Raw genomic sequence first — 20,816 nt, 5'->3', positions numbered from 1 at the left:
ATTATTAGTAAGTTTTCTTATACATTTGTTTTAATAGAAATTTTTGAATATTTTAAAGAATTATTCATTTTCCTTTATAGAAAATATTGTAATTATAATGTTTGACAATATATTCTTATAGTTACTGTTTTTACTCAGGTTCTTGTACTTTTTAAACAGTAGGTTCAATAGAAAAATGCGAGATTTCTTTTTTAATAATGTGGTAAAATTTTCTTACAATGAAGGAAAAGATACAAGTGCAAATATTAAATACTCTGCTGCACAATCAATTTATTATACTACAGAATAATTACAAACCAGCCAATATATTGTATACAAGAATATTACAACTACATAATAAGTTAACAATAATTTAAGATATAAATTTTGCAATAAAAATATTAAAAGAACAAAGTATTAGGAAGTCTTCTAACAAGACTGATACTCGTTCAGCAATATTTAACCAATGTGTGAAATAATATAAAATATATTATTTTAATTTTGAGGTGCCATGATATACAGTCATTAACAAACTAATTAAACTTACATATGTATGTGCTACTTTAATTTTTGTTTCATAAAACATACATATAATAAACAATATAATAGAATAAAGTTGCTAACATAATATATAATAATTTTCCTTAATAATTAATTTTCCACGAATTACAGATAGAATAGACAAAGTGTAATAAACGAGCTGTCTATAAAATTGTGATTTTGCAGTAATCCATTTCTTTTTTTTTATTTTTTTTTTTATTTGTATAATTTTGCATGTAAATATATAATACAAAAATTAATAACGCACATAAAGTTAATTAATTCATTTCTCGTAAAAAGACCAGCAATATGCATTTTTTGTATATTTTATCTCTAAGTAGCATAAGATTTATGTAGACGAAACATCACATAGAAAAATCTCAAAATCTTCTGTTATTTCTGAAAATGATTTAACATTTATTTCTTCGCGTATATGTATCACAATTGTAACGAAACATTATACAAACTAGTTACTTAAGTTTTTATTTGCATTAATTTTATTATACGTTAAACGAAAGCAACAGAAGAAATTTTCATGACATAAAAATTTTGTTAATGTAACTTATTCTGTATACCAGTACAAGAATTATAATATAAAAGTTTTATCCTTGTAAAAATCCATTTATTCTTCCAGCAACAAATCTAAATTCTAAAACGAACGAAAGTAAACGTACAATCCTGAAGAAAGAAGAGGAACTGAAAAATCCAACGCTATATGTATTCAGAATATGTAATCATCTTCCTCAATAAAAAAGAACGAACCAAATCCTCTCGTTAAATAAAAGTTGTCGTTACATCATCTGATAGTGTACGAATCGCTATTGACGAGACTCTTTTTCTCATTTTATTCGCAGATCAACGGAAGCAGGATGTTCAGGGACCGATATCGAATCAACGCGAGAAGTAATCGAAGAATCAGTGTCACCGTTCTCTGTCAAACAAGAAAAAGATCAAAGAAATTCAAACGACCCTATAATTGCAAGAATCTCTTTGGATAAGTCAACGAAACACGAAGAAACATCTTCAGAACAATCGACGATTCAAACGTTCTATCAGTGCGAAGCTTGCAAAAAGCTCTTCAGGACGAAGAATCTCTACGAAGGGCACCTGGTCTCCCACAGCGACGCTCGTCCTTACCAATGCGACATATGCGGAAAGTCCTTCAAGAGGACCAACACCTTGGCCGTCCATCGGAGGATCCATACCTATGAGAAGAATTTCGTCTGCAACGTTTGCGGACACGCGTTCGTCCAAGCATTTCAATTGACCACCCATCACAGACGACATTTCGATAAATACACCAGGTACTGCGAGGTGTGCCAAAAAGGATTCTTCACGAACGCGGAACTCCACGGTCACATGAACGTGAAACACGGCGCCAAGGAACACGTTTGTCATTCTTGCGACAAATCGTTCCCGAATAATCATACCTTGGTGAAGCATCTGTTGATCCACGATCCCAATTTCAAGCCTGTGAAGCATCAGTGCGAGTTCTGCGGGAAGACTTTCGTTTATAAGAATTCTTTGGTGTTGCACGTTAAGTCCCACATGGGCGAGAACAAACACGAGTGCCATCTGTGCGGTAAATCGGTTTCGTCCAAAGGATCTCTTCAGGATCATCTGCGCCTTCACAGTGGAGAGAAACTGTTGATCTGCGACGTTTGCGGCAAGGCCTTCCGGAAGAGGAGCACCCTAGTGGTCCACAAGAGGACCCACACGGGGGAGAAACCGTATACTTGCGATACTTGCGGGAAATCATTCACCCAGCACTCGACCCTGGTCATTCACAAACGTTATCACACGGGACAGAGACCGTACCATTGCGATTATTGTAACAAATCGTTCGTGTCCAGGTCGTCTTTGAATGCTCACACTAAAGTTCACTCTGTTAATGTTGCGGTAGATCAGTCAGAGTGATCGATGGAAATTAAATGGACGGGATGCTACTCTCATACCTGATCGTGCATGGTTTGTCCTAAGGATGACTATATTTTATTTTCAAATTTGAGGGTGTTTCAAAGATTCAACGGGTTTCGTTAAAACATTTTAATGTATTTTTATGGCAAGTGTTTTGGGACAAACCGTGTACGTTATTTTTTAACTTTCCACTGCGATACGTAAGCGTTAGATTTTTAAATAGGAATCGAAGTAAAGGTGTAGGCTGAATAGAAGCTACAGATTCGGTCCTGATCCTGAAATTCACTGATGCCAAAGCTGTGAACTGAAAGCTATCAGAATTATATTTTTATATATATTTTTATCCGTCTAATCTTCCCATACTCTTCCCACTGTTCAGTCATTTTGTATTTACTTAGAAGAAAAAAGGAGATCCAGAGAAGAAATTTTAAGTATTTTCTCACCCAATTCAATTACCATGACATGTAAAAATGTTGTTAAATAAAAAGAACTGTTTAACATAGTCCATAGACGAGCAGTGTGTTGTTAGAAATCGTAATTCAGTACCATATTCACGAATAATCGTTTCGTTATATGAAATATTAGCAGGCCTCGTAAAAGTTTCTCGAGAAAATAATCAATTTCCAAACATTAATTAAACGAATTCAGGTGCGTCACGTTGAAATTGTATAGGACCCAGGAACCGGTGGTGTCCTAGGGCTGAAAGACGACGTGATCGCCCAATCAGGACTCTCGATACTGATGTGGCCCTTCAAATTTTTCAATTTCAGGTACGACCAGCAGCAACGTTTCTCCGAAGACTATTATCCGATGGCAATGTTGACGAAGCTCGAGCTGGTGAAAAAGGACGCCGATTCCGACGAATCGCCAGTTAAATGCCCGGAATCGGCGCCCGCCAACGACCCGGTCAGCCTGCCCGCCGATCAACCGGCTGACTTCATCAAGCAGGAGGTGAACGACGAGGACGACGAAGAGGATCTACCGTTGGCCTACCACTGCAAGCTCTGCGGCGTGTTCTTCGCCTCTCAGGCCCTGCTGGACAATCACGATCTCGAGCACAAGAGTAAACGTAAGAACACGTGTTCCCAGTGCGGACGCGTGTTCAGAACGTACGTGAACCTGAGGAAGCACATGAAGAAGCACGCTGGTCGCAAGGGTAGCCGAAAGGGCGGTAACAATTCGGTGAATCATTCGTCCGATCTGAAGGTGAAGAAAGAGAAATCGGAACCGGAGTTCGTCTGCAAGACCTGCAACAAGGTGTTCAGACACAAAAGCAATTATCAGAAACACCTGATGAGACACACCGTAGGTGACCTTACGTGCAAACACTGTCCGAAAAAGTTCCGTTTGTTCCGCGACTTGACCAGGCACGAAAAGACTCATTTCTACCCTAGCTACGTCTGCAAGGAGTGCGATTACGAGACCACGGTGTTGGCAGCGCTGAGCATACACATGCTGCGGCACACGGACAAGGCAGACCTGCCCTTCAAGTGCAACGACTGCGACAAGCGTTTCCGTAAGGCGATAGATCTTCAAGAGCACTACAACATTCATTCCGGAGACAAGCCATTCGTCTGTCAGCTATGCAACAACGCATTCTACCTGAGACGACAGTTATCGGCCCACTGCAGACGCATGCATCCTGAAATGAAGGCCAACAAAGTGACCAGCACCACCTGCGACATCTGCGGCCGGGTCCTGGCCACGAAGAGATCCCTGTTCCGTCACAAGGAGAGCCACAATCCCACTAAATTGTATCTATGCGACTACTGCGGCAAGAGTCTGAGCAGCGCCGAGCATCTGAAGAAGCACAGGCGCATCCACACCGGGGAGAAACCGTACGTCTGCGACATATGCGGCAAAGGTTTCACCGATTCCGAGAATCTCAGGATGCACAGGAGGGTTCACACCGGTGAGAAACCGTACAAATGCGACCAATGCCCCAAAGCCTTCTCGCAGAGGTCGACGTTGACGATCCACAGGCGGGGACACACGGGGGAACGACCTTACGTCTGTCAGATCTGCAACCGTGGATTCTCCTGCCAGGGAAACTTGACGGCTCATCAGAAGTCCACCTGCGTTTAATCCGAGTGCCTTCCTCCCCCCACGAGGCTAGAACTCTCTGTAACGGACCCGCTCTTCATTGGTGCTCATCATTGCGCAGACGCACTTTTGTTCGCTGTGATTGGCCACGAACGAATCGTTCCGTGACCACGTTTCGTTCATCCGCCGCTACAGTTCTATTACTCGTTTTAACGTTACATGTTTCGATGCTTGCTGCGGTTATCTCACGATGTTCTTTCGAATCAGTTGAATCGGTTCCATTGTCGGGATTTACGTTATCGACGGAGGTTACCCTTTTGTTTGCATGCCACACGATTACGCGGGACCCCATTGTTAATTAGCGATTAATAAAACTGCGAGATTGTTCGACGAACGGTTGCCAGGCAACTGGAGGGGAGTAATATTTCGGGTCTGAAAGTGTTAAAGTGTTTATAACGATTGAATAAAGAGCTTTCATTCAAGGTCTGCGTTTATGAACGAGTATTATATTTGTATAATTGATTTGTTTAATCGAATGCCGATGAACGTAAAAGGTAATACACGATGATTTGGTGAAATTTGCTTCTCTTCGAGGCAGATGGTTCATCGGTTCATATCAGCGATACGATGCACCGTACCGAACACACGAACGTGTACATAATCGTATGTACTTAAAGCAAATCTGTAAGATGCAACGATGAAAATAAGGTAGGAAATTGGAACAGTGCAAATAGAAGGCGAATAAATCGTTGATATGTAATTGGATTCGTCTGGAATTTTGTGTAAGAGAGAGAGAGAGAGAATGTGAGCGAGTTCCATAAACGTTGGTTGTTTCTAGAAGCTGTGACACACTTTACCGATGTAAGTAGCATCGATTGTAAATTCATATTAATCACGAGGTCAGAGATTGTTTCAGTGCAATGTTCGAAACATTTATCGTCTGTACTGAATTCTTTGTTCCTTTAATTAAATCCTTTTCAGAAATTGCACGATCGTTTTCACTGCAGAATTCTTCGTTAACTCGTCGATTTGTTAGAAGAGTGATACATTTAAAGGACTATTAATTTTAAGGTATTTCTGTAATTCCTGCAATTTTTTAATTAATTTTAAAGTTTCATTTTATGTACGTTGCGAAATTACTAATTTTTTAATTGGGAAGTTACTGTGTCAAATAGTTATATGACGAGTTAACTCGTCATGCTAAGTTGAAAGGTTAAAAATGTACTGAATTTAAATTTACGAGGGTCGTCTTCAAAATTCCACGACGAGTTAACTCGTCATCCCTCTGGAGGGGCATTTTCCAGTAGCGAGTTAAGTCGTCGTTTCTCTGAAGGAGCATTGTCCCATGACGAGTTAACTCGTCGTTCCCCTGGAGGAGCATTTTCCACTGACGAGTTAACTCGTCACCTTTAGTTAAAATGTTAATAGAGCAGATGGCCTTAAAATTCTTGATAAAAATAAATATTTGACCCAGAATGTAATAGCAATGCGACTAATTAACCCTTGGATAAGGACTAGCCGAAACAGTGTCAATTGCTGAAGATTTTCAAAAAATTTATTTTTTTTTTTCAGTTATATCACTCTCCTAGCAAATCGTCGAAATGAATCCATTTCTCTCCTCTCCTTCAGACACTGAAAGGGCTAACCCCAGCAAGATGGCCACGAATCTTGTGGAAAAGACTCTGTGATCGTTTATGTCGACAATTCAAGAATGTATCTTGTCCAACATCACCGTATTGATCCTTTCTTGCTACTGACTAAACGAATCGGTGTTTCAGGAGGCTCGCGAAAGCATCCCTGCGCCAGGGTAAGGATCGAGCGGCATACAAAGGTAAAAGTATTCCAGCTTCCAAGGAAGATCGTTCCGATGCGTTGCTGATGAAAGTGGAAAGAGACTCCGAGAACGAAGACGACGATAAAGCTGACAGTGACTTAGTTATAAATAAAACTGGAGATTCAACTGGTGCAGTGAAAACAGTTCTAGTGCCTGTTAGAAACCCAATAACGAAACAAGTGAAGAACACCTTGGTACCTGTCGAAGTGAAGGACAAATCTGGGTTGAACATAATCAAAAGTGTGTTGATACCATTTCAAAGTGACGATGGATCAGTGTCGTACGAAATCAAGAGAGTTGCGGTACCTGCCCCATTCGAATTAGATATCCTTCGAAGAAACCTCGAAGAAGCCCGGAAAAATCTTGAAGAAGCTCGGAAGAACTTTAAAGAAACTGAGAAGATCACCGAAGAGAAGGAAGAAGAACCAAACACAGCACCTCAAGAAATGTATACGAACATGGAAGAGAAATTTCTGGATACCGAAGAGAAGAAGCCTGAGGAAGAAAAGAATGAATCCGAAAATACTTCTGAAGAAACAGTGGATCAGAGCCTGCAAAATAGCTGCCCATTGTGTCAGAAGAATTTTAAAAATCAAACCGAGATGTTGAAGCACGTTCGCAGGACCCACAGAAAGCGATACAGCTGCGACATGTGTCAAAAGAGGTGCGGGTCTGAAGCAGCCCTGGAGGAGCACCAGAAGACCCACGAAGGAGCTTCGTTCCTGCAGTGTTCTATTTGCAAATTGAAATACAAGACCACTCTGGGCCTGAAGAATCATTACATCCGCAAGCACAGCACCGTTGACCCAAAGTTCACCTGTGATTATTGTGGCAGGTGCTTTAAATTGAAGCACGACTTAGGTATCCACATAGACAGGATCCATTTGAACCCACCAGAGTACATCTGCAGGTTCTGTGGTAGGGTAGTGAAGAACATCCTGAACCATGAAGCGACCCACGAAGAGGAGGCCAACAGAGACACTACTCGTTATCGCTGCGACCACTGTCCCAAAGAGTTCAAATTGTTGAACGGACTGGCCAATCATCTCCTGAAGAAACATAATGATCGTCAACCCAGCATGCTACGCACACTTTGCGAACAGAATTTCGAATCGAGCAAGGACTTCTACCAGCACGTACTACCTAAGGAAAAGATTGATAGTTACAAGTGTAATATATGTGGTAAGATTTATGCTAACGAACAGAATCTACGCAAGCACGTGTCTGTTCACTCGCAGACTTACAAGTGTCATCCTTGCGGCAAAACCTTCGCGAATAATTATTCTTTGAAGTTGCATCTGAGAATGCATACCGGGGAAAGGCCTTATCAGTGTAAGGTCTGTTTGAAGCCCTTCTCTAGGACCAATACGCTTAGGGTGCATCAGTTAACGCACACTGGTAAAAGACCTTATATTTGTGATCTTTGCGGACAGAGTTTCACACAGAGGAGTACCATGATGGGTCATCGTCGTAAGCATCCTGGAAATCATCCACCACCACCACCGTTGTGTCTCACCAAACTCGAAATCAATGAACATTAGACTTATAATAATCGGCATAGATTCTTCGTTTTTTTTTTTTCATGTTTTCTTTTCATGTTATTTGTTGAACAAAATTTTAATTGGGTTAAAAGAGATAAGGGATGAGAGGAGGATTTTTGCTAAGTTGATGTTAAAAACGTTAGATTTGTTGAACGAAAACTCGCAATGGTCGACGTAATTTTTGTTTTGTTTTTTATATTTGTTGAATATGGACGAATTAAATGAGAAAATATATTATTTAGAAGGGTGTTTGTCAAGTTAATGTTGTTCGAGATTTTATATAAATTTGGGGAAGTTTTGTTTTAATTTCTTACATTTCGTGTAATTATTAGTATTTGTTTAATTGCAATATTAATTTAGCAAATATTACAGAGTGGTCGAAAAAATTTTCCGATTTCCATTCTAGTCTATTTTAACCCTTGTGTATACCATGGGGTAGAAGCAATCTCCTAAAATTCTAAACTAAACATCCCTTGATGCATATTAAAAATTATTTGAAAATTTTTATAATTTTCTATTATCTTAAGTTCTTGAACGTTGCAAAACAAATTCAGTGAAATTATCACCCTTTTTAAAAAATTAAAGAGGTGGAGACATTTTTCACACTTAAATCTATACCATTTGTTTTCATTTTTAAAAACAATTTTTTGTTGGCTTTTATTTATAAAATATGCATTATATACATCATAATTTCATTACCTTTATGCATTTATGTTTATCAAATGATATACAGTATTGTTTTCTTTCTTTTTTTTATTCAAGTCACTACTACCTTGACTTTTATTACGTTTAAATTATATGCAATTTTTTTTGAAAGTTTTCAGTATCAGTTACCAGCGATAATACTCAGGTCAGCATTTAAAAATGTACATAGTTCACAGTGTAAAAAAAAGATTTATAAAGTGTCTAGAAACTGTGACATTGTTATTGTAAGTAAAACATTAATTAACACTTTGACTGTCTGATAAAAATATTTATATCTAATTATGTTTTTAAGTTTCTAAGTTTATTTATTTTTTATTTTTAAGATGATAGTCAAAATGTTAATTGAACGATCCAGTAATCATATATTCTTTGCATCTGTTATTTGTACTGATATTTTCGTTCCTCCAATTAAATCATTTATAGAAATCGTTCAATTTTCACTATACAATTCTTCTCCTTTCTTCCCTTTTCATGAGAACACTCGTGCACAGGAGACTGTTAAGGAAGCCTTATCGAATATCTCAGTGTCATTTAATTAATTAGTCGCGTGGATCTTTGCTTACGACTAACTAAACGAATCGATGTTTCAGGTCAGCGATACGGCAGCTAATCCTCGATCATCGAAACAGAGATAATACGCAAAGAAAGAATAAAATGCCCCAGAAAATAAAAAGGAACCACGAAGATGTTGAACACGATCTGAAACAAACCGACACTGTCCCAAATAATTATCCATGGCACGATAAAATAAATTGTGATCCTTTAAAAATCGAATCGAATAATTGTATTCCGATAATCAAAATCGAAGACGATTTGACGAATTCAACGAATACAGAAATTCTACCGATAGAAAGCATATTTCTTCCATGTTATGTCGAAGATGAGAACGATCATCCGTGGAACAGAATTGAAATGAACAATGAAAGAAACAAAATATCAGAAGTGCAGAGAAATGAAATTCTCTGCACAGGGAAATGCTCTGAACAGAAGAAGGAAGTTGAAAAGGTGCCCGAAGGGGACAGCCAAAAAGAGGAAGTGGATCAGATACTAGAGACCCTACGAAATGTCTGTCCAGTATGTCAGAAGCAATTCGACGACGAGAACCTGATGCAGAAGCACTATAAGAGGATTCACAAGGGACCTTACACTTGCTATAAGTGTCAGAAGGGTTATTATTCAATGGTGGCACTTAGGGAGCACGAGAAGGTGTCGCACAAGGTCGACCTCACTCTCTTAGAGTGCGTCAATTGTCTTCAGAAGTTCAAGCATAAGCTTGGACTGAGGCGTCATCAGCTTCGTTTCCACAGCAACCTTGAAGCGAAGTTCATTTGCGATTACTGCGACAAACGTTATAAATTGAAGAATGATTTGTCTGATCATATCAAGAGGACTCATACCAAACTGCCTAGCGTTTGCAAGTATTGCGGTAAATCAGTGAAGAACATAGTGGGTCACGAGTGGAAACACTTGAAGACAGACAAGAAAGTTAGTTATCATCATTTTTGTCATTTGTGTTTCAAGAAGTTTACGAATAACAATCAGTTGGTGAATCATTTGGTGCAGCATCAGGTTGGTTTCAAGTGTAACGTTTGTGAAGAGTCCTTTGATCTTCCTTCAGCTTTGCATAAGCACAAGGATCTGAAGCATAAGCCTAGCTTTGTGTGTTCCATCTGCAAGGGGGCTTTCACTGCTAGAAGTAGTTTTTACACTCATGTGTTGACCCACGATGGTGTTAGACCATATAAGTGCGATGTTTGCGGTGAAGATTTTACACAGGGTTCCAGTTTACGTAGGCATAGGAAACACCACCCTGGACCACTTCCGCCGTTGACTACCACCACGAAAATAGCGGAAATTGCGAAGAAAATTTTAGATAAGGCTTAGGAGTTCGGCGAGTATTACTGGTTGTTGTAAGAGTGGTTTCGTTTGAAAATGTATATAGTGGACACTATGAGAAGATGTGTATTGAGGTATTTTTTAAGGTGTGTAGATTGTATGTTGCTGAGGACAAATTTATTTAGGTTCCTCGATTTATTTAGGATTTTTATATTAATTGGAGTTTTTCATTTTATCATTTCATTTATTGGAACTTGACGTGGATATCTTGAAGAGAAATTATTATAACTTTTATTTGGAGGATTTAAGTATATTAAGATAATAATATATTATTATAGTGATATACTTGGTATAAATACTTAAGTAAAGCACTTAAGTAAACCTCTAATTAAGAAGATCAAAACTTCGCCCTTTTATTTAGATACTCTTCTAAGGATTCCTAATTTACCTAATCTTCATTTATTTATGAAGCAGAAGAAACTCACTTTTTGTAATATTACACGAAACTAATAAAAAAAAATTTTATAGTATATTTTATAATTAGTACCATGTGTCAAGTTTTTCTTCTAATTACTGTTTATTGTGTTTATTGGAACACAAAAGTGACTGTTTAAATTCGTATTTAAACGACACAGTTTGCAATAAAGTATGCATTAAACAATGAAGAAAGTAAGTTACAAATATCAGTATACTTCAAAGCTTGAACCTGTCTTCTCACGTGTTTCTCTACAGAAGAAAAGAAAACGATGAATGACGAAAAAAATGTTTCCGTCGATCGAGAAATTTCTATTCAATGATTCTCTAAGATATAAATTTCAACATTGATCTACAAGCTTTTTGTGCGCTGACATGCGTTATCTTTGTTTCAGAGTACGAATCGTAAGACAACAAACGAAGCAAGACAAGTGTTCGTCATACTACTTAATAGTGGTCCCAGCGTCCAAGCACGAAGATGAGAAAACAACACCTGAAGGACAATCGAACGCGGTTCCGTCGATTAATTTTAATCAACCAGTGTCGAAGGACCCTCTAGAAGTGCACAAGGAACCCACTGAAAAATCTGAGAATCAGTTGTCTTCGGAATCCAGCCAGAAGGGCGATGCTGAAGTGGACGACGTCCTTGCGAAGATCAAGAACATCTGTCCGTTTTGTGGGAAACGCTTCATCAATGATCTGATGGTGGAAGACCACGTGGCGATCGTCCATTGCAAGCCCTACAAATGTGACATGTGTAAGAAAGCGTATCAAAGTGAAAGAGCCTTGGAAAAGCACAAAGTGATCCATCAGCCTGACTATTTCTTCAAGTGTGACATCTGCAACGCGAAGTTCAAGAAGAGATACAGTGTTAAGAGACATAATCTACGTGTTCACACCGGTGACGACGAGTCCAAGTTCGTATGTGAACACTGTGGACGTAGATATAAAGTGAAGACGGATTTGACTCTTCATGTGAAGAAGGCTCACAACTCGGAACCTCAGGTTTGTCGGTTCTGTGGTAAAACTGTGATCGACATCAGTGGTCACGAATGGAAGCATCGTAAGCGAAACAAAGAGTTAAAATACGAGCACCATTGCCATCTTTGTAACAAGAAATTCCGTCAGAGGATCATATTGGATAATCATCTTAGACTCCACGAAGAAGGTTTCAAGTGTGAGGAATGTGGACAGAAGCACCGTAGCAGTCAAGAGTTAATAAATCACAGGAAATTGAAGCATCGTGAACCCAAGAGTTATCTTTGTACCATATGTCAGAAAACTTTTGCTTGCACCAGTAATTTCTATCAGCACGTTTTAACTCATGCTGGTGTAAGGCCCTACAAGTGTGATATCTGTGACGAGGATTTCACTCAGCGGTCCAGCATGCTCAGGCACAGGAGGCAGCACCCTGGACCCCTGCCACCCATGGAGTGGACACCTCCGCACGTTGCCGAAGTGGCCAAGAGTTACTTGCAGAACATGCAAGGTGATCAAGTAGATAAGAACAACGACGAGGATGGGAACTTATGATTGATCTGGAATTTTCAGCGAGCTACCTTTACGGGATGGTTTAAAGTAGTTTTCTGTTGGACATCAAGATTATTGATATAGACGTTTGAGTTGGAAGAAAGTTAAAAGTACTTTGCAATCGATTATCGGTGAAAAATCAACGATTCTGATTTTTTTTTTTTTCTGGAAGGTAGATATAATTGTATTGTTCATTAAGTTGATGACTGGTGATATGATACATTAACTAGTACTTTTCTTTGAATGGGAAAATGAAGTTAATTTTAAGTATCTCTTTATTTGCAAAGAATTTTTATTTCAAGTATTCTAAATACATTTTGTGTTTCTATGATTAATTGGAATAATTTCGAAATAGTGTGTGTTATTATTGATTAATAAAATTTCCACGCAATAAATAAACGTCAGTAAGTTGACTAATGATTTCTATTTCTTAGAATGATTAGAATTTAAAAGACAATTTCGTTTATGTATATTTGTACATACATAAATCACTTCTCAGGATACAGTCACAGCAGTTGAAGTATAATAAATTAATCATCACATTTTAATTCTAAAGTTCATACAATTAATTAAACGTATGCGTTGTTTAATCCTCTTAAGAATACTTAATAAATATAATTTAATATATCAAATGTATGACAATGAAGGAAAATAAAATTTGATCATTTTAATTGTATGAAATATTCAAAATATTAATATTATTTCTATTTGCCGTTAAACATTGTGACCTAATATTTTCTTAAAAAATGACTAACGAAAAAGATCATTCGTCAAGGTATCACCAATGAACGAGGACATATATTTCATAAGAAAAAAAAAAACAATTTAGAACCTGTACGTAAGTCTTCTAATAAAGTGATTACAACCAAAACACTGAATAAAAGAAAGCTTTACCTTCCACTGGATCTAGAGGAAGAACCATTTATTCTGGAACTTGCCAAGCGGCAAGTTCTCCAAAAAAAAAGAAAAAAAAGCGAACACGCCGGTGCATGCTCGTGCGTGGTTAGCGATGAAAAATAAAATAAAAAATCATCCTGTCCCTTTTCGATATCGACTAACTAGCTTTATGGTTTTTTAGGTACAATGCGCTAGACCCCCTCGCTCCAACTTTTCTGATAGTAAAACTAGAGGAAAATTACTTTCGGATACCGACGTCGCTGAGCGTCTTCATGATGAAGGAGCCAGCACCGGGCGGAGATGCGAACGGTCAGCCTTCGAAAGCGGTCGCGAAGAGCAACGAATCGGTAGAGAAGACTAAGAGCAACTCCTCCAACACCGATCAGTCGATCGAGGACCTAGACGACGTGCCGTTGGACTTCCGGAAGAAGCTGCAACAGGAGAAGAACATGTACCCGGGTAAGCACATGTCCCTGAAGAGACTACACACCTGCGAGATCTGTTACGCGACGTTCGATCGCAAGAGCAAGCACACCAGGCACATGCTGAAGCACAGCAACTCGAGGCCCCACAAGTGCGCCATTTGCACGAAAGCGTTCAAGACCACAGCCCATCTCAGCCGGCACATGGAGGTGCACGACGAACCGTTGACCCTGCACGCGTGCAGCATGTGCGACTTCAAGGCACGCACCAAACCTTACCTGAAGATCCACTACATCAGGAAACACACTCAGGACTACAATTACAAGTGCGAACAGTGCGGCAAGATGTTCAAGGTGCAGTCCGACTACACCACCCACGTTAAGGACCACGACGCGGAATCCTGCGTCTGCGACATATGCGGCTCATCTTACCCGAGCAAATCCTCCCTCTATTTTCACAAACACTACAAACACAAGACGAAGGTGAAATTGTTCCAGTGCGAGACCTGCAAGAAGAAGTTCAAGTCGCAGAAGAACTTGGACAATCACATGGAGCTGCATAAAATTAAATACGTCTGCGAGCAATGCGGCATGGAGTTCAAGAGCAAGTACGGTCTGACGAAACATCTGAGAACTCATTCCGGGGAGAAATCTTATTTGTGCGCGATTTGCGGAAAGACTTTCGGCTGCCTCAGCTCCCAGAAGATTCATCTGTTGACCCACGTTGGCGAAAGGCCGTACGTATGCGATATTTGTGGACAGAGTTTCACGCAAAGATCGCCCATGATGCTACACCGTAGGAAACATCCTGGTATCCATCCTCCGCCTCCCCCTATCAAGATCACCAATCTTCTCCACGGTGTTCAGGACAAGATCATCGTGAACAAGAGCAGCAAGTAGACGGGATGATAAATTTTAATCAGATTTTGTATACTTTTTTATATAACGTTAGAAGAGGAATTTTTGTCCGGAGGATTGGGACTACTTTGAGGGAGGTTTTTGTACATTGAAGATGGTGTGAATCGAGTGGTACGATGAATTGTATTTCGAACGAATTCTCGGATGAAAGACTACGTTTTTTTGTTACGCCGTTGTGCACGAGGAATCGTTGTGGGACTGTACGATCGTCGGTCGTGGAATACGTAAGTTTTTGCATCTGATAGATGGATTTATTTGAATGTAACGATTTCAAGGAATCGGATAAGTTAATTTGGAGTACCTTTGTGATTTTTTTTTATATCGTCATTGATTGCATTTTAATGACTTGTGAATTACATTAATTAAACCTCTTTTTCATTTCTTTTCTTTTCTTTTTTAAATAAATATAGATTTTGGTTTTCTTTGACTTTAGTAACGTTTGGTACATTGTGTTGTAAGTTTTTCTTTACCCTTTTATTATCTTTTTATTTTCGAATGAGATTGCGTGCGAAATTTTGTAAAATTCTTACAAATTTTCATGAACTGCTTAAACAGATAATTACCCTTTCTGTAGATTACAAAATTATTTCGCATCATTTGTAAAAGTAGAAATATACATTTGTTCCGATGCACTTTAGGGGTGTTCATTTCAAGGCATAAAGGATAGAAATAATAACAGTAAGTTTTCGTATTTTTTACCTCTGATTTTTAGTTAACTATTGTACTGTACAATATAGCATTAGTGTAATGTACAGACTGAAAATCTGTTTTGATTATTAAAATTTTTTTTCCGATATAATGGGTTGAAGTATGATTTTAAAAAATGTCGCAAATAAACAAGAATTACTTCGCAAACGATAGTTTTTTTATGCATGTGAATATAAGTGTAACAAGAGAACTGTAATATAAATAATGGTATTCTTATGAAAGAAATTTATATTGTTTGTAAATTTGAAGGAAAAAAGAAGAAAAAAGAAATATATGTGCACGTGTGTGTGTAACATCATGTAAAATATATCATTCTTAAAAGCTGTATCAATATTGTACAGGAGAATAATTTTTCAACGATTAACTGTAGAATTTACAGCTTTTGATTTACATGAAAAAAAAACCTCCACGATTTTTTCATATTTATAGCTGAGCATTTTTTATATTATGTCTGAATGTACAGAAGATTGTACACTATATGAAGCTCGTTAATCGACATACGAAATAAAACGCAAACGGATGCAATTATTTTATTTCAAAATGTTTCATTGATATAACAATTGTACGGTAAATTTTTCTTTTCGATTTTCTTCCAATAAAAGAAAATACCTTTATTATCATTTGCTTAGAATTTCGCTGCAGAAATTCATCAAGCTGTTACAAAATTATATTTTTATATAATTAACAGATCTTTCTTATTTTTAGGTTTCTCATTTTTAAAATAAATATTTTCTTCTACTGTTAAGCAACAAGGAAGAAGAATTCATCACAGCAGACATCGACCAATTTTCTGATTAATTATCCACAGAATTATTTAAAGAATTACATAATTCAGCAATTATAAATGAATTTTTTAGCTTAGTCAGTTTTTTTAAATTTCTTCAGTAAACTACACTTTAAAAATAATATCAAGATCGAATTCTTGTTAATAAATATCAACTCAGTTGCTTAACTCCTTTTTGATACAGAGTATTAGAAGCTCGTTGAAGTTCTAAGTGGAAGAGAAAATAAACGCTCCCTAAATTTGTTCACCTAACAATGAATAAACCTTCTGTACTTACTCGTTTCGTTCATGTTTTAGGAAATCGACGCAGCAAATAAATCAGAAGCACAAATCCAGCGTCGATGCTCAGCCAAAAGATGAATTAAAAACATCAAGTAAACCGGCAACTGTTCTCCAAAGAAGACTCCTCTTTCGATCTTCAAAAATACGCAGACACAAAAGTAATAAAAGCTCCACTTACAAAACAAAAGACGAAGATCATATCGATCTTCAAGAAGAAGAATCAAGTAACAAAGAGAAACCTCCACTAAAACGCTCCACTAATAAAACATTACCCATGGATTCTAATAATTATTCAGATAAATTTCAAAATAAGAATTCGTCGCAAGAAGATCTATACAAGAAGCTTCATGATGGTACGTACACCTGTGATATTTGCCAAACAACATTTGAGCAGAAGAGCAAGATCCTGCGACACATCACCAGCAAGCACAGTTTCCACCGTCCATTCAAGTGTCAGACCTGTGACAAAACCTTCAAGTACAAATGCGACTTGAAAGCACACAAACTGGTTCACCAAGAAATTGATTCGAGTTTGCTACACTTCTGTGATAAGTGCGATTATAGGACGAAGACGAAGAACAACCTGAAGTCTCACTACATCAGAAGGCACACTGACGATTACAAATTCGCCTGCGAACACTGTGGAAAGCGTTTCAAGATGGAATGGGACTTGAAATTTCATGTAGGAACTCACAGTAATTCGCAGCACATGTGTGATGTTTGTGGGAAATTTTATACAAGTAATTATTCGTTGTACAAGCACAGAAAAGTGGCACATTTGAATGAATACAAATTTCAATGTACCGTTTGTAATAAGAGGCTGCTTACACAAGAGAATTTAGACAATCATATGCAACAGCACAATAGAACATACGAGTGCAAAGAGTGCGGAAAAGTGTTCGCCTCGAAGAGGTACCTGGCCACCCACACGACCACCCACACAGGTGTGAAACCGTACACGTGTCACATTTGTAAGAAGAACTTTCGAACGTCACATATGAGGAACACACATTTGTTGACGCACTCTGCGGAGAGACCACATATCTGTGACCTCTGTGGGCAGTCTTTTAAGAGGAGGTATTATATGATAGAGCATCGGAGGAAGCACCCTGACGCTCATCTGTCGTCGCCTCCGGTGCCTCTTGGGAGGAAGAGAAATGTTGGTGAATTGGATGGTCAAATTGTGACTAAATATCGAGCTGAGATTTCTTTGTAATATAGCAATTAGTAGATAAGCAGAATCTGATAGTCAATTATGGAATTGGCAATTAAATTAGCGACCTATTGAAAAATTGCAAGTTTCAAGTGGACTTACTTTGGTTGAAAATTGTATATTTAGAGAAATTGATATAGTGTTATTGTTATAAGCTAGACTTACAAAATTAAATACTCAAATTACCAAAGGAAAGGTTTCCATACATTGAAAAAATAATTTAATTGCCAATTTAATACTTAGATATTTGTACTTACTTTCACGTACTCCAGTTTTTGTTCTCACAACTTTGTGCCATTGGATTAAATTAACGTACCAGCTGTGAATTTAGATCTGAAGTCGAAAAGAAACTGTTGATTTCAAAGAGATAATGAAAGTAAACAGTGATTTGAAAAAATTTAATCTATATGATGTGATATGGCAATAGTATTTTACGATGTTATTGAAACGGTTAGCATTAAGAACTTTGAGAAGACTGGAATAAGTTGTACATACAAGGTATCTTAAATAAGATCTACTCTGTGAAAAGTGTAAACTCCTTACGAAATCTTTTACCATTTTATACAAGGAAATATTTTTTAAAAAGAAAATGTACCTTTTTCTTACATGAAAGCTTCAAGAAGATACAATAACGATAAAAAATTTTAAAAATGTAACATTGAAGCCTTCAAGTAGGAAAATATTCGTACATTTTTATATTTAGGCTTTTACGAGCTTATATCCATCCCAGTTTATAAATTTTTAGCTGTAGTTAAGAATTCCATTCGATGTTAATGTATATTTAATAAACTTCCTAAATCCTACATAAGAAAATAAGAATAAAGACCACACGAATAGTGCACACCACGAAAGTTCATTTTAAACCCGCTATTTCTATTCGAATAAAAATCGCATAAGCATCCGTTAAAGACATCTTAGATCTACAGTAAGTAACGTTCATGTACCCGAAAGTAATGTACATTTCATTAAAATTAATCGAGCTATTTTGATTTTGTTTTAGGGAACGCGTTTGCTGCAAGATGATGACGACCACCGGTACTTCCGGTCAACTCGACGATAAATCAGCGATGGACAACACCATAAAATCTGAAGAAAATTCTAAAACACTCTCAACTGTGTCATCTAAGAAGGAGAACGAAGAACAACATAAAAATGTTCAAAAAACAAATTATATGGGATCTTTGATGCATCTCTGCGAGGTCACCATCGATTCCTATACCTGTGATAAATGTGGCATTAAATTTCCTGTGGAGACTATGCTGAACAAACATAAAATATTTCACAATTTCCACTCCTGGCTTCGCAAAGAGCGTATGAGTAACAGAAATCGGTTTAAAATTTCAAATAAACAAAATAGACAAGTGAAATCACAGAAGCTATCAGAAGACCGGAAGTACATCTGCATGTGTTGTGGTTTCCGTTGCAACAGGAAAGCTAGTTTAACTGTGCACATAAAAAAGGAACACAAAGAAATTTCTTGTATAATTTGTGATCTTAAGTGCAACGACTATTCCATTCTAGACAAACACATGGAGAATCACAGAAACAGGAGGTGGATGGTCTTCAAGTGCAACGCCTGCAGTTTTGTTAGTAAGATGAGCAGTAGTTTGGTTTCTCATCTGGCCCAGACTCACCGTAAGACTGATACCAAGGTTACTTTGCAGAAGAAGAACAAGAAGAGCGATATCAAATCTAAAGAGAAGAAGGAATCAGAAGAAGTATACTTGACAGAAGAAATCAAGGATGCTCCCAGTGTCTCGTCCTCTTCAGACTCAGACAGCAAGGATGAATCATTATCAGAAGTTAACAAGAGCCCTGAGAAAGATTCTGGAAGGCAGCAATGCGATTTGTGCGACTTCGCATGTTCAAAAAAGAGCACCTTATACTCCCACAAGCGTCGCCACAAGGTGGACATTGCTGAGGTGTATCTCTGCAACGAGTGTTCCTTTAAGACCAACAAGAAATCATCTCTGTATTCACATATAAAAAGGAAGCACAGACCAGCAAAGTCTCTCACAGCTGATGGTCAGCCACAGCTGTTCTATTGTACTCAGTGTGAATATAAGAACAAAAATAAATATGAACTGAAGGTGCACTTTGCCAGAAAGCACACGAAGGACTTCAAGTTCTCTTGCGAGATCTGTGGGAAGAAATTTAAGGTGAAAGGTGATCTAACTAATCATATACGCTTCAGTCATAAAGAACAGCCTGTCATGTGTGATGTTTGTGGTAAAACATGTCCCAATAGTAATTCTCTGTATGTTCATCAGAAATTCGCTCACTATAAAGCACAGTACGAATGTCACCTGTGCAAAAGAAGGATGGTTACTCAGGAGAATTTGAACGAGCACTTGATCAAGCAACACGAGAATAGGAAAGCTGTAATGTGTGAGGAGTGTGGGAAAACCTTCACCAGAAACAGCAGATTGAAAGTGCACATGAGAGTCCACACGGGAGATAAACCATATACCTGTACCATCTGCAGTAAATCATTCGCTCGTAGAACAGCTATGAAGCAGCATTTGCTGATACACACTGGCGTCAGGCCTTACGTTTGCGACATTTGTGGGAAGGCGTTTACACAGAAGCCTGGATTGATCAGCCACAGGAAGTCCCATCCTGGATCACATCCTCCGCTTCCAAGAATCTTTATTGATCACATATTGCACGATGTTATGAACAAATGAGATACCTGACATTTGGGAAGGGATATTGTACAGTGAGCTATGATGTATGATTAACCCTTTCGCTTTGGGGTGTTGCGACGAAATCTACTCATTGTTGATGCAATCCTGATCACTCGACACTGATGTATGGAGTTCATTTTTTCTGCTTTATGAACTTTGTGATGAAGTTTATTATAGTAATTAGAATTACTTTTTGAGAACAGCGTAATTTATTTTAGTATGTTCTTAGGAATATAGTATTTTTTATAGAGATGTGGTTTATGTATGGAACTTAATCTATTTGAAAGTATGTATATACGATTTTTGTACCTAAGCTTTTATTATTCAAGGACGTATATATACGTCGGAGCGTCCATATACGTACACTATTTCAAGACGTATTTGTACTCTCGTATTAAGACATATCAAGACATATTTGTACTTTTCGAGGACGTACATATACGTTCCCATTCCCAGTAATCAAAGACGTATATATACGCCGAGGCGTCCATTTTTTTTTATAGAGC

The 20,816-nt window shown here is 37.8% G+C and overlaps 1 protein-coding gene across 11 annotated transcripts in view; it reads left to right on the top strand.

Annotated features, from left to right (window-relative positions):
• LOC117601729 (uncharacterized) overlaps positions 1 to 20,816 on the top strand; it is a 45,404-nt gene that overhangs the window by 16,032 nt on the left and 8,556 nt on the right. For 2 of the 11 annotated variants that reach the window (XM_076688691.1, XM_076688694.1), the window contains one exon: positions 18,624 to 20,697. The exons of 2 other annotated variants lie outside the window; for them this stretch is intronic. In XM_076688691.1, the coding sequence (XP_076544806.1) occupies positions 18,624 to 20,310 (1,687 nt within the window). In that variant the 3' untranslated portion in view covers positions 20,311 to 20,697. Of the gene's footprint in view, positions 1 to 3,206; positions 6,003 to 6,257; positions 8,423 to 9,149; positions 10,573 to 11,264; positions 12,564 to 13,477; positions 15,907 to 16,425; positions 17,736 to 18,623; positions 20,698 to 20,816 lie in introns of those variants that run through there. 7 more of the 11 variants (XM_076688697.1, XM_076688698.1, XM_076688700.1 and 4 more) reach the window with 7 other exon arrangements.

This window comes from Osmia lignaria, chromosome 6, assembly GCF_051020975.1.
Source record: "Osmia lignaria lignaria isolate PbOS001 chromosome 6, iyOsmLign1, whole genome shotgun sequence".
Lineage (NCBI taxonomy): Eukaryota > Metazoa > Arthropoda > Insecta > Hymenoptera > Megachilidae > Osmia > Osmia lignaria.
The sequence above is the reverse complement of the archived record's forward strand: the minus strand, read 5'-3'. Positions and strand labels throughout refer to the sequence as shown.